The sequence below is a fragment of the Sinocyclocheilus rhinocerous genome, unplaced genomic scaffold (genome assembly GCF_001515625.1).
Source record: "Sinocyclocheilus rhinocerous isolate Xijiao unplaced genomic scaffold, SAMN03320098_v1.1 scaffold223, whole genome shotgun sequence".
NCBI classification, from domain to species: domain Eukaryota; kingdom Metazoa; phylum Chordata; class Actinopteri; order Cypriniformes; family Cyprinidae; genus Sinocyclocheilus; species Sinocyclocheilus rhinocerous.
In genome coordinates, this window is record NW_015627230.1 from 311,721 (window position 1) to 326,346 (window position 14,626).

General features: G+C 38.0%; 1 protein-coding gene across 1 annotated transcript in view; it reads right to left on the minus strand.

The window, feature by feature from the left end:
* Positions 1 to 293: 293 nt before the first annotated feature.
* LOC107723072 (cadherin EGF LAG seven-pass G-type receptor 2-like) overlaps positions 294 to 14,626 on the minus strand; it is a 45,129-nt gene continuing 30,796 nt past the window's right edge. Inside the window, 23 exon segments of the mRNA XM_016531580.1 lie at positions 294 to 502; positions 1,242 to 1,391; positions 1,461 to 1,622; positions 1,689 to 1,792; positions 2,396 to 2,406; positions 2,836 to 3,036; positions 3,367 to 3,493; positions 3,574 to 3,741; positions 4,814 to 5,132; positions 6,570 to 6,753; positions 8,518 to 8,727; positions 8,801 to 8,895; positions 9,980 to 10,081; positions 10,177 to 10,360; positions 11,260 to 11,380; positions 11,467 to 11,608; positions 11,766 to 11,953; positions 11,955 to 12,022; positions 12,180 to 12,353; positions 12,902 to 13,068; positions 13,150 to 13,275; positions 13,776 to 13,939; positions 14,015 to 14,172. Of these exon segments, the coding sequence (XP_016387066.1) occupies positions 294 to 502; positions 1,242 to 1,391; positions 1,461 to 1,622; positions 1,689 to 1,792; positions 2,396 to 2,406; positions 2,836 to 3,036; positions 3,367 to 3,493; positions 3,574 to 3,741; positions 4,814 to 5,132; positions 6,570 to 6,753; positions 8,518 to 8,727; positions 8,801 to 8,895; positions 9,980 to 10,081; positions 10,177 to 10,360; positions 11,260 to 11,380; positions 11,467 to 11,608; positions 11,766 to 11,953; positions 11,955 to 12,022; positions 12,180 to 12,353; positions 12,902 to 13,068; positions 13,150 to 13,275; positions 13,776 to 13,939; positions 14,015 to 14,172 (3,534 nt within the window).

Here is a 14,626-nt window from a genome sequence, read left to right on the forward strand (position 1 = left end):
CAAAATTTAAACTATTATTGCACAGCACTTTATATAAAGTTGGATATATATTTATCTGCATACATACAGTACACTCGTAAAACTATATACTATGTAGCAAATCTCCACTGCTTGAGTTTTATATTTCATCGCAAAATATAACTATATTATCACCCAGCTAACCCTAACCCTATAAGGCATAAAGATATTATAATATCCTAAAATTAACATTGTGATTTTCTAATATAAATTTGACAGTAATGTCACTGATGAATCAGTCACAGTAAGAGCACAGATCAGTGGACGTCAATCACTCACTCAGATTCAGACGAGTCGTTGTCGAGCATTTTCGTCATTCCGCTCGTGGACGCCCCATTCTGATAATCCCGTCTAGCCCCGCCCCCTCGGCCCTCGCTGGAGGAGGGGCCCCGTGAGGAGGCGGAGTCTCCAGACAGCTGGTTGTGTATGTGATTGATGGCGTTCCTCTCGGCGATGGGCGACAGCTGCTTCTTCTTCAGGATTCCTGCGCGGCATGATCACACGTTAAAATTTAACAATTTACACTGGGCAGCAGCACTTACAGCTAGTCATAGTTATAGTTATAATTAGTTATCATTATAGATACAAATAGTTATAGGTATTGTTATAATTATCATTATAGTTATTGCTGTTTTAATCATTACATTTATAGTTATCATTGTGGTTATAGTATAGTTAATAATATAGTTATAATTGTTAGATGTCGATATAGTTAGGTATCTATCATTACAATTATATCAATATTAAGTATCAGTATAGTTAAATTTATAGCTATTATAGTTTTAAGTACAGTCTTTGTTACAGTTATTGTAGTTATATTTATAATTAGTTATTACAGTTATTGTTTTTAGTTGTAATATAGTAATTGTATATTATAATTATAGCTATAATAACATAACAAATATTGATACAATTGTAGTTATGGTAATAGTTATCGTTATCATTGTAGCTATAATTATATAGTTATCGTATTTTTATAATTATAGTTATCTGTATAGTTTTCATAATTACAGTTATTGGTATAGTTATTACAGTTATCGTAGTTATTCTTATGTTATCATAATTATAGTTATCACTATAGTTATGTTATCATAGTTATAGTTATTGATATAGTTATCGTTGTAGTTACCAGTACAATTATTGTTATAGTTATCATTACAGTTATCGGTGTAGTTATAATTCTAGTTAACTCAAGAATATTTCATCCGTTCGCTCGTTCAGACCTTTGTGTGGCGGTGCGCTGGTGTTTGGTAAACTGGCCAGCAGCAGCAGCAGGTTTTCCGTCCCATGATCCTCTGCTCTGTCCTCGGGTTTGGACAGCGTCTCCACCTTCAGACGCTCGTCTGCTGCTCCCGTCTCACCCTCCCACACATCTGATGAACAGATAGACGTCAGACACGCTAACAGAAGCGCAGAGTCGCGTGAACCGCCTGATGTCGTACCGTGAGGTTTGATGGGGCCGCTGGTGGCCAGATTCTCCCAGCATTCCTCCTGCGGGAACTCGCCCTCGTCTTCCTCGCTGTCGGATGAGTGTGTGGACGCATACGAGCCGCTCTGATCGTCCTCCAGCTCCGAGAGATCGCTGTCAGAGTCTGAGTCGTGATCTACACACACACAGAGGTTAAACTCAGCTCGCTGTGAGACATACACACGTGTGTGTGTGTGTTTACCGTCTATCTGCTCTTTGTCTTTGAAGAGTGTGTTGTGTTCACTCAGACTCAGGTGACTGCTGTTCAGATCGTCTCCGCTGAAACAAAACAACACTTCATGAGTGCTTCATTAGTTTATTGTGTCTTATTTAACTGATAAAACTGGCTCCCAAATCAGGGAGTGTGTGTGTGTGTGTGTCTGTCTGTCTGTCTGTCTGTGTGTGTGTCTGTCTGTCTATGTGTGTGTGTGTGTACTGGTTTATATATTCTGGTGGGGACTTAAACCTGAATACACACAGACTCATGGGGACTCGTGTCACGGTGGGGACCTAAATTGTGGTCCCCACGGGTACAAAAGCTTATAAATCATACAGAATTAAGTTTGTTTAAAATCTAAAAATGCAGAAAAGTTTTTGTGTACATAATATATGTTTGTGTATTGTGTATATTAAGTATATATAAAGACACACACATACAGTATATATTTAGAAAATATTTACATGTATATATTTATATGCATATAACTTATATTTAAATATATTTAATATATAAACATGCATGTGTGTGTCTTTATATATACATAATAAATATACACAGTACACACACATATATTATGTAAACAAAAACTTTTATTTTGGATGCGATTAATCGTTGCCCAGCACTAAATAAAATAAATACTAGGAGAGCAGTGGTTTATCGTAGCACTAGTGTGCAAACTTTTTTCCTACCTCATGCCAAGCTAATTACATGGTTGTCGGCATTAAAAGGTATCATTGCTGCTTTTTGCAGTGCAAAGTTTGTTTGTGAAGGATGAAAATAATAGTACGTTTTCATCAGTTATTTTATCTATAAAATAAAATAAAAACGAGTAGAGCGCCATCTGCTGTTAAAATCTAAGCTCAGAATCGATTCCAGAGAGAATCACGATGCATTCGGAAGATGCACACGAATCGATTCTGCATCGATTTATCATCGCAGCCCTGATCATAACCTTCACATTCTTTCTGATTTGAGTGATCCATCTAAATCAAGCTAGCTAAATATGTTAAGCTTGCAGTTATATTATGGGTCGTTGGCATGAATTGTGCTCATGATGGAGCGGTAGTGGAGCGAATAAAAAACCATGACGCTCCAATTTTTTTTAAATCCGGAAGGAAGTGCGTGTTACCGGGTTATCGGCTTGATTGATGCCCAGGATGAAGACGAGGTGCGCGATGAAGAGCGCGGCCGCGCCGTTGTTGACGATGCTGGTCTTGTTGCTGCTCGCCTCCCGCAGGCAGGTGAGGAAGACGATGGTGAGGAAGAGGAAGCCCAGCGTCACGCCCACTGAACTCCATGTGATCAGCTTCACCGGCAGGATCTCTCCATTCTGAAGCAGAAACACGCGTTTATTCAGACTTATCAGACCGGAGAGTTCCGGTCCTTGATTCTGATTGGCTGAGCCGCGTTTGAAGCTGTTGTAAATTACTCTACAAACACACACACCGAACCGCCATTTTTGTGTACCGTTACACCCCTAGTTCTGAGTGATTGATGGGCGGTAGGATTTTCTGGGTGGTTGCTAGGGCATTGCTATGTGGTAAAAAATCACTAGAGCATTTTCAGTGGTTGCTAGGTAGTTGGTGGGATGTTGCTAGGACCAACCCTATGCAACTAACTTCTGATCAGGTTAGTGTTGGGTTAGGTCGAGTCGAGTCACCTCTCGACGTGAGATGTCCATGAGCACGGCGAAGCTGGTCATGTGGTAACACTGGCAGCTGATGTGTGTGCTGTTCCTGAAGACCACCTCACAACCCTTAGAAGACCAGCCGCCCGGACCGCCAGTGCTGCACACACAACACAACACAAGCTCACTCACAACACCTCCTCATATCTACACTACACACACGTACGAGTGTGTACTCACACTATGGAGTGGTTCCAGAACACACAGATGGGTTTAGAGCGCTCCTCAGTGGCCACCAGACGGAACTGCACCGTGATGGGTTTATCCAGCGTGTGCTGCAGCAGCTCCTCGTTATCATGAACCGTTATACTGACCACAGGAGTGTTGATGACCGGACGCTTGGGAACCCTATACACACACACAGCGTTAGATCAATCAGTGAGATTGTAAATGTCTGGTCTGGTCTGGTGTAGCCTAGTCTGGTCTGGTCTAGTCTGGTCTAGCCTTGTCTGGTATAGTCTGTTCTAGTCTAGTCTGGTCTAGCCTAGTCTGGTCTGGCTAGTCTAGTCAAGTCTGGTCTAGCCTATTCTGGTCTAGCCTAGTCTGATCTAGTTTGGTCTGGTCTGGTCTAGCCTGGTCTAGTCTAGTCTGGTGTAGCCTAATCTGGTCTGGTCTAGCCTAGTCTAGTCTAGTTTAGTCTGGTCTAGCCTAGTCTGGTCTAGTCTAGTCTAGTCTCGTCTGGTCTAGTTTGATCTGGTCTGGTCTGGTCTAGTTTGGTCTGGTCTAATCTAGTCTGGTCTAGTTTGGTCTGGTCTAGTTTGGTCTAGTCTAGTCTGGACTAGTTTGGTCTAATCTGGTCTGGTCTAGTCTGGTCTGGTCTGGTCTAGTTAGTCTAGTCTAGTCTCGTCCGGTCTAGTTTGGTCTGGTCTGGTCTAGTCTGGTCTAGTTTGGTCTGGTCTAATCTAGTCTGGTCTAGTTTGGTCTAGTCTAGTCTGGTCAGTCTAGTCTGGTCTAGTCTGGTCTAGTCTGGTCTGGTCTAGTCTAGTCTGGTTTGGTCTAGCCTAGTCTGGTCTAGTCTTGTCTTGTCTAGTCTAGTCTAGCCTAGCCTCGTCTGGTCTAGTCTAGTCTGGTCTGGTCTGGTCTAGTCTGGTCTAGTTTGTTCTGGTCTAATCTAGTCTGGTCTAGTTTGGTCTAGTCTAGTCTGGTCTATTTGGTCTAGTCTAGTCTAGTCTGGTCTAGTTTGGTCTAGTCTGGTCTGGTCTAGTCTAGTCTGGTTTGGTCTAGCCTAATCTGGTCTAGTTTGGTCTGGTCTAGTCTAGTCTGGTTTAGTCTAGTCTGGTCTGGTCTGATCTGGTCTAGTCTAGTCTGGTCTACTTTGGTCTGGTCTAGCCTGGTCTAATTTGGTCTGGTCTAGTCTGGTCTAGTTTGGTCTAGTCTAGTCTGGTCTGGTCTAGTCTAGTCTAGTCTGATCTGGTCTCACCTGAGGCTCCTCTTGTCGGTGTCGTATCGCTCCGGCAGCAGCGCCGCTAGGCTGTGGAAGATGATGATGCTGGCGATGGCGTCCTGCTCGCACTCGTCCGGGTGACGTTTCTTCCGATTCGCTGTGTGGTTTCGGCCGGACTCTGCGATTTGCTCGCTGTTGTGCCGCTGACCTTTGCCCTCGGGGGCGGGGATGAAGACCGAGTCGGGAAGAGTGACGGCCGTCTCCAGGTCGAGTGGGCGTGGCCCACGCAAAGACTCGTAACGTGGCAGTTTAGCGCCGGCGAAATTCATCTTCTCCAAACGATCGATGGAGATGACTGGAATAATACAGATTTACAGAACATAAAACAACTAACACAAATTAAGCAACAAACTAAATGCAATTAAACAATTCAAATTATACTTCTTTGTAGCTAACTTCAGTAGTTTATAGATTAGATAGATATAGATATATATATATATATATAGATAGATATATTGTTTAGTGTAGACAATATACTACAAATACTAAAAAAAAAATTAAACGCGAAGATCTTTGATTAATAAAAACTAACATAAAATAAATAAAAATAAAACATAATATAAACAACTTACATTTAAATTATATTTTAAATAAAATATTATATAAAAAGATTATATAATTTAACATTTTCCAACAGATTTTGTTTTTTGCCATCTAAAACTCAAAGGTCTTGCTGATTTACTTTACTAAATAATTAAATAATGAGCTCCTCATTAAATTATAATTTAACTGTTTTTTTTAATAATAATAATAATAACAATTTTCCAGCATATTTTGCCAATCTTAAACTCAAAGTTTTTACTGGATTAACTTTCTTTATAACTGGATTTAATTAACTATTTTTTTAGTTAACTGAGCTCACAATAAAGCATTAGAATTAAAGGGGTCATATGATGCTGCTAAAAAGAACATTATTTTGTGTATTTGGTGTAATGAAATGTGTTTATGCGGTTTAAAGTAAAAAAAAAACATTATTTTCCACATACTGTACATTATTGTTTCTCCTCTATGCCCCGCAAATAAAACATAATATAAACAACTTACATTTAAATTATATTTTAAATAAAATATTATATAAAAAGATTATATAATTTAACATTTTCCAACAGATTTTGTTTTTTGCCATCTAAAACTCAAAGGTCTTGCTGATTTACTTTACTAAATAATTAAATAATGAGCTCCTCATTAAATTATAATTTAACTGTTTTTTTTAATAATAATAATAATAACAATTTTCCAGCATATTTTGCCAATCTTAAACTCAAAGTTTTTACTGGATTAACTTTCTTTATAACTGGATTTAATTAACTATTTTTTTAGTTAACTGAGCTCACAATAAAGCATTAGAATTAATATAAATCATTATTAATGATATATTATTATAGAATATCATTAATAATGACTATTATTATAATTAATTTCAATTATAGATTATAATAATAAATGATAATACACAAGAGAAAAATAAGACCATAAAACAAAAACTAAACTGAAATGTAAGTGTGTGTGTGGGGGGGGGGGTTATCACACATAAAATGTCCCTACTACTTTGACAGATTTCAATGAAATGTTGTGATGTGATAAATCACATGCGTCGCTATCACTGACTAAAGAGGTTGTGGGCGTGGCCTGCAGATCTTTGGCCAATCAGAAACACTCTTGGCATGTCAATCATTTTTGTACGGATGGAGGGTGTTTGCATGTAAATCAGTGAAGGAATGAAACAACAGACCGACGTTGGGCGTGACGATGGTGAAGGGGCTCAGGTAGGTCTTCCTCATGTTTTGCGCGAGCGTGTTCGTATACTCCTCGAACTGTCGCAGCAGTGTAGCCGTGCCTCCCTCCGTCTGCTGGATGAGCTCCCAGTGTCCGCGTGTTTCCGCCGACAGTATAGCGCTGCCCACGTGCATCAGGTGCTGCCACAGCAACCAATCACAGAGTAAAAAGTTCTGAACTACTTTTAGTTCGTAACTACTTTGTTACTTTTAAAAATGCATCTAGTATTCCTAATAAAAATTAATTATTTTCTGCGAATTTGGTGTGAAAGTTCAAATAAAATCTACAAATATTCCCATTTCTCTTGATTTTTATATGGATTTACAGTTAATAAAAGAATATAAATTATAATTTATACATTTACATACATTTAGTCATTTAGCAGACGCTTTTATCCAAAGCGACTTACAGGACAATGGAAGCAATCAAAATCAACAAAAGAGCAATGATACGCAAGTGCTATAACAAGTCTCAGTTAGCTTAACGCAGCACACGTAGCAAGGGTTTTTATTTTTATTTTAAATTACGTAAAAAAAGAAAACAGATTACAAAAACGGAATACAAAAAGAAGAGAGTTTTTTAAAGAAAACAAGCAGTTAGTAAATGAATAGAGTGCAAGTCTAAAGGGAACGTTTTTTTTAAAGAATAGAATTAGAATTAATTAATAGAATTTAATTTAAATCATAATAAATTATTATAATTAGTAATTATATTGTTTACTAAAATTAGATGTCTAAATGCTACATATGAGAGAAAACTTTTTACAAAGCTAAAAACAGTTAGTTGCATCACTACTTTAAGTACGCAACTACTTAAAAAACGTTACTTTTACAATGCAAAATAGTATTCCTAATAAAAATGATTAAATAAATGTTTATTTCATTCTAAATATAGTTCGAGTCTATTAACGTATTTACTGACATATCGCTCGAGACTTACAGAAAAAAAAATTCTAATTAAACTTTATTTGGAGTACTACTTTATTATTAATATTAAGTCTAAAATGTGGTTTCTTGTCACTATTAACGAGGATTGTATGATCTTAAAATAATATCCGTCTTTAAATGCAAGATATTAAAAAGTGTACCTGAAGAATACTTGCAATAGTTCCACTTTAGCACAATCAAATATGCTTCAGTGTATCTTTAGTTGTACTTCAGCTCTACTTCTGCACAATTAAAGTGCATCAAGTACAAAATTAGTTGTTCAAATTTAGAAGGCTTTAAGTATAACAGTTTAGGGTATATTACGTGTATATTTTTATTAAGCATATAAATATGTAAATGTATTTGTTTAGCATGAAACAAAAGTGTTTCAAATAGATTTTAGTATATTTATTTTTCACTAGGGTTAATTTGTGCATTATTTAAATGAGGTAACAAACAAATTTATAAATAACACATTTAATAATGCGTTGAACAATTTAGAAATAATGCATTATAATGGACTTTTTATTTCTACATATGAGAGAAAAATTTTGACAAAGCTTAAAAAATTTTAGTTAGTCGCATTACTACTTTTAATTTGTAACTATTTGTTACTTTTAAAATGTGAACTAGTATTCCTAATAAAAACAACCACTGACGCATAATGCGTTATTTTTTGAGTTACGAAATACAAGAAATACTGAAATTTCTTGATTTTCATGTGGATTATTTAATCCACTTACATAATCCACCATTAAACACAGTTTTAACACTAATATCTGCAACTATTCGTAATTTGTTACTTTTAAAATGTGAACTAGTATTCCCAATAAAAACAACCAATGACGCATAATGCGTTATTTTTTGCGTTATTTAAATTATGAGGTAACTGAAATATGCATGGTTTCTTTAACACACACACAAAAAATAAATTGCGCAACATGTTTATCGTAGCATGTTAGCGCTGCAGCTATGTACCTCGTTAAACAAGACGTCTTGCGTGGCGGTGAGGTTGAAGCCCTGCTGGCTGCTTTCGTGCTGCAGTATGGCGCGCGTCAGGTGATACGCGATCTTCACGTCGCTGCCGTAGAACTGTCTCGCGTTCTTCGTTGCGTTACTCAGCAGCGCCGCCATCTGCTGGACGTTACCGGAATCCATCAGAGACGCGTTACGCGCCAAACGCTCCGACTGCAGACATGAAAACACACGTGAGGATATGCGGATCACGCTGAATCGCGAGAGGTTTGCGTGAGATTCTCACCAGTGTCTTGAGTTTACTGAAGCTCACAGACGTGCAATTGAAGAGGTTCGGAGACAGCCAGCCCTTGTGCTCGTCGCAGTGACGGATCGCAGTTCCTGCGGACAAATAGAATGCAATTAAAATATTAAGTAAATGTAAACTAGATTAAATTTTAAAAAAAAATAATGACATTTTAAGTTCCTGCTCACAATCACTATTTTTAACTCTATTAAAATAGTATGTAAAAATAGTTGACTAACTAAATAACATAAAAAACTAATACCTTTTTGTAGATAGCTTTAGTAGTTTTGTAGTTTATAGGTTTATTGTTTCGTGTAGATCTACAAATTTTTTACTTAATTTTCAAGAGTTTTCTAGCAGATTTTGCTCAAATGAAACGCAGAAGTCTCGCTGGATTTACTTATCCAATAATAATTAAAAAAACAAAAAAGGTTATAAGTTATAATTTAAATTCAAAATTATTGTAATGAATAATGATAATGATTTGCAGTTCCGGCACACAGATATGAAGCCATTGAAACAGCTTTTTAATGCAAATTAAATGAAAAACAAAACAAAAACAAAATAACAATGCTTCTTTTGTAGCTAGCATTAGCAGTTTTGGAATTGTATTGTTTCATGTAAATCTGGTGTGAAACTCAACAAATATTCCACTAATTTTTCTTGATTTTTAAGTGGATTTAAACGTTTTCTAGCTAAAGTGAAACACAAAAATCAAACTGAATTTGCTTAACTAATAATAATTAAATTAATAAAAAGGTTATAAACGCAGTTCCTGCAAACATATACAATGCCACTACAATATTTCTAACACAAAGTTTACTTCAAAGTTTGAATAAAACTGAAATAAATAAATACAAATGAGTACAGTACTGTTTTGTACTTTTAATGTTTCATGTAGATCTAGTGTAAAGCTTCAAATAAAATCCACAAATATTGAAGTAAATATATAAGAAATACTGACATTTCTCGATTTTCAAGTGGATTATTTCATATACATACATAATCCACCATTAAACACAGTTTTAACTCTAATATCTGACAGATTAAATCACGTACGAAGATGTAAAATACTAATATGTGACCCTGGAGCACAAAAGCAGTGTTAAGTTGCTGGGGTATATTTGTAGCAATAGCCAACAATACATTGTATGGGTCAAAATTATAGATTTTTCTTACCCATGGATCCTTTCGGACACGAGACGGCCGCTGGTAAACCGAACTTGGTCCGCGGCCACCAGATTCCTGCTTCGATGGCCTGCGGACAGCTGTCGTAGACCACTGAACACACACACACACACACACACACACACGTGTTACTGAGGGATTGTGGGACACACATGACAGCCTGATGAGCGTGTGTCTGAGAGTCTGACCTTCACAGCCGCTGGAAGAGACCTCAGCGAAGGGGTTATCACAGCGGTCACACTGCCGCCCGATGACACCCGGCTTACACGGACACTGACCGCTGTCCCGGTCGCAGGAGCGCGAGAACGAGCCCACGGCGTAGCAGTCGCACAGCAGACACGCCGCGCTCGCCGCAGGCCGGAAGTGATTGTCCTGACCACACAAACAATTTCAACATCCAACTGCAGTCTGCTGCGATTTGTGTAGCCTGATGACAATTCTCTCTGCTTTTTTTTTGTGACTGGATGACTTTTGGACTTGCTAGCATTACACAGTAGCTAGCAATAAAATATAAATATATAAAATAATATAATAAAAAAAAATATTAGAAAATATTCTAAACAAAATAAAAAATTAAATAACAGAACAAATAATAATAACCTATTATACAATATTAAAATTAAAAAGTAAAAAAATTTAATTAGTTAAAAAAAATATTAATATTTTTTTACAACTTAAACCATATCAAAATTAAATAGGATAGAAAATTTTAAAATTAAAATTTTAATGAAGTTTAAAATTTACTAAAACAATGCAAAAGTATACATAATAAAATAAAAAATTTTAAATGCTGTTACATTTTTTTTTTATTTTAGTTCATTTTTATGTTTAATAACAATATAAAAAATGTTTTTACAATTTATTAAATAATATTAAAATAAAAAATAGAAAAATATTTTTTGAAGAAATATAAAACTAAAATAGTATAATAAAAAGTAAATACTAAAAAAAAACTATATAATATAAATGTAACAATTTATTAAACAATATAAAAATGTAACGATTTAACAGTACATTACTATAATTTTATACTGTTTAATAAATTGTATAATGTATTTATTAAATTACATTTTATATTGTTTATAATAATATAATAAAATATATTAAACAACATAAACGTAAAAAATAAATCTAAATAAATAATAGTTTATTAAATAATATCAAATCTAAATATTATAATAAAAATATACAATTTAATAAAAAAACTGATTTAATAAGCCTTTTCAAACTAAAAACAGTAACTTAACGACACAGTAGGAGTTTGATCAAACCTTGCAGCGACACGCGCCGTTGGTCTTGTTACAGTCGGTGTCGAATCCTTTAGCCGTGTCACAGTTACACGGACCACATGACTTATCGCCCCACCATCCGCGGGGACACGGCAGATCCATCCTGAACACACACACACACACACACACACGTTAGCACACACGTCATCACAGTGCCGTGAATCTGCGCGCGTCAGGAAACACTCGTACTTTTTCTCGCAGTACTGGCCGAAGTAGCTGCTGGGACAGTTACACGTGTATCCATGGGCGGAGCTTGACTTCCTGCTGCATGCTGATTGGTGCTCGCAGGGGTTCAGAGCGCAGGCGTCGCTGCAGTTGTTGCCGTAGTAACCTGTTGTCATGTGTAAACAATACACAAACACAACAATATGCTAAATAAATATTTAAATTAAATTAAATAATGCAACTAACTACAATTTAAATCTAAATGGAAAATATAAAAACAAAAACTAATGACAGAAGTGAATAAGCGGTGGAACCGGACTGACCGCTGTGGCATCTGCAGGAATGTGTGTCCCAGTCATCGCTGCAGTCGCTGTGAGCCGGACACGGGTTCGACCCGCAGGGGTTCGGCAGACTGCAGCCCGACTCCACATTCACCACATCAGCCTGGTGCATGCTGGGAAACACGAGAGCCGAGGCGGAGTCACCCAGACGCAAACCCTGCAGACAACCACATGTGACGACCGACACTCACAGTCTTCAGTTTAACACTCTTCAGCTTAGAGTCCAGATCCATAGACGACTACACACACACACACACACACACACGTTACATCTACATTAAATTGGTAAATAAATTCAAATTATAAAAGTCTTTACAAAACATTTTAAGTGTATTAAACTATAAAATAATAAATGTAGTAATATTTTAAGATGAGGTCAAATGTATCATGTCTGACCGTGTACAGGCCGTGGTCGAGGCTCAGCGCCGCCGTTACGCCGCCCGCCGCGGGGCCCCGCAGCTCCAGCAACAGATGATGCCATTGGCCGTCGCTCACTGTGACATCATCAACACGAGACACGGTGGAGTCCTCGCCGCGCTGGACCGACGTCAACACGTAACCCTCCCTCAGCTGACACACACACACACACACACACACACACACACTCAGTGACGTCCATTCATCATTTACAGACCAAAACAACACTGATGACATCATCACTCAATTCACAAACACCTGTCCTATCAAACACGCTCTACGATGAATTATACATATGAGTATAATATATTCAAGTAAAATATTATATGAATCAAGTATCAACTTATCAATGTCCCACTCCAAATGTCAAAAGGAAATACATATACATAGAACAAAAAAAGTTGTTTTTCAAATCTAATAACAAAAACTGCTTGTTAAACCCAGGTTTACTGTGTGTAAGGTGTCATATCACACACAGCCAGCAGGTGGAGCTGCAGACACATTAAAAAATCAGTCAGTGCAACTACCTGCTGAAGCTGATCAGCTGTGTGTGTTTATCTGTGTGTGTTTTATATCTCTGTGTGTGTGTGTGTGTGTGTACCTAACTAACCATATTTTGGTGGCGTATTTGTATCAGTAACAGAGCTAAAGCCATCATTTGTAAAAACGGTGTGAATATGAAGTGTGTGTTTTAACTGCACCTGTATGGTGAGGTTGTGCTGTTGCGCTGAACTGATCTGAATCAGCGTCGCCGTCGGGTGTCGCGTGCGGAACATGAACTCCAGGTGCCACGGAACCGTTACCATGGCGGCCAGATCCCGCCACGACAACAGGCCGTTACCATGGAAACGCAGCGGGTTGGGCATCACTGTGGACAGATGGACAGACAGGTGTCGTTAATGACCAATCCGCCGCTAACAGACGCGCGGCTCACGTGACGCTCGCTCACCTTTCTCGCAGTTCCGTCCTCCGAATCCCAGCGGACAGTCGCATCGGAACGAACCCCACAGATCGACGCAGCTGCCGCCGTTCAGACACGGGTTAGTGCTGCAGAAATGACGCTTCGCAGAGCATCCTGGTAAAACACATTGTACACTCATTACGGGATAGCATTGTCATGGTCAACGCGACAATTATTATTTTTTTTTTTATAGCGCTTTTTACAATACAGATTGTGTCAAAGCAGCTTTACAGTATTGAACAGAAAAATAGTGTGTTGAAGGAAATTGAGCAAACTGATATGCTTTGTCGGGCCGCGAAGAAATATAGGGCTGAGTATCATCAGCATAACAGTGAAAGCTAACACCGTGTTTCCTGATGATATCTCCCAAGGGTAACATGTGAAGCGTGAAAAGCAACGGTCCTAGTACTGAGCCTTGAGGTACTCCATACTGCACTTGAGATCGATATGATACCTCTTCATTCACTGCTACGAATTGATGGCGGTCAGATAAGTAAGATTTGAACCATGCTAATGCACTTCCTCTTATGCCAACATAATTTTGTAGTCTATTCAAAAGAATGCTGTGGTCAATAGTGTCAAACGCAGCGCTAAGATCCAGTAGCACTAATCACCGGCTAGGGTTCCGTTATTAGCGATGAATCCGGCCATGTCGATGTGCCGCTGGTCGATGCGCAGGTCCTTCATGCAGCCAATGAACTGCCGGCTCCGGACGGGAAAGTCCTCGGGGAGTTTGGGAATGCCGCCCAGCAGCAGCGGCCCCGTCAGATCCAGAGACCTGCCGCAAAACAACACAACATTACACAGTCACGCTATTACTGGCGATTAGCGCTCGTCAGACTCACGCTCTTACTTCTTGGATCCTGATTGGCTGCCCTGGGCGGAGCACGAGTAGTTTCCGATCACGTGACCGAAGCGCAGCGCCACTGAAGTGTCGCAATCATCCACCGTCACCACGACGTACTTCTGATCGGATGGGCCCTGAGGGAGACCTGCGCGGTTCAGGACGGGCTGAGAGAGAGAGAGAGAGCAAGAGTGAGAGAGAGAGAGAGAGAGATACGGGACGATCAGAGAACAGCGGCATCAAACACAACCATGAAAATACATCACAGACAGACAGTGACGAGCTTCATCTTCATTTCTGGTGTATTTCTATTTGTCTGGCATCTTGTGGATAATATGTAATCGTATAAATATATAATTATATATTATATAATATATTTTTTTATACTTATAAAAAATATCAATGTAAAAAATAATCTTATATGAATATAAAATAAGGAGCTTCATCTTGATTTCTATTTGTTCAAACCAGTGTTGGGTAAGTTACTCTAAAAAAGTAATTAATTACTAGTTACTAATTACATCTTCAACAGTGTAATTAGATTACTGTACAAATTACTCTCTCCAAAAAGTATTTAATTACTTATTACTAATTACTTTCTAAATCCTATATCAACCTCCA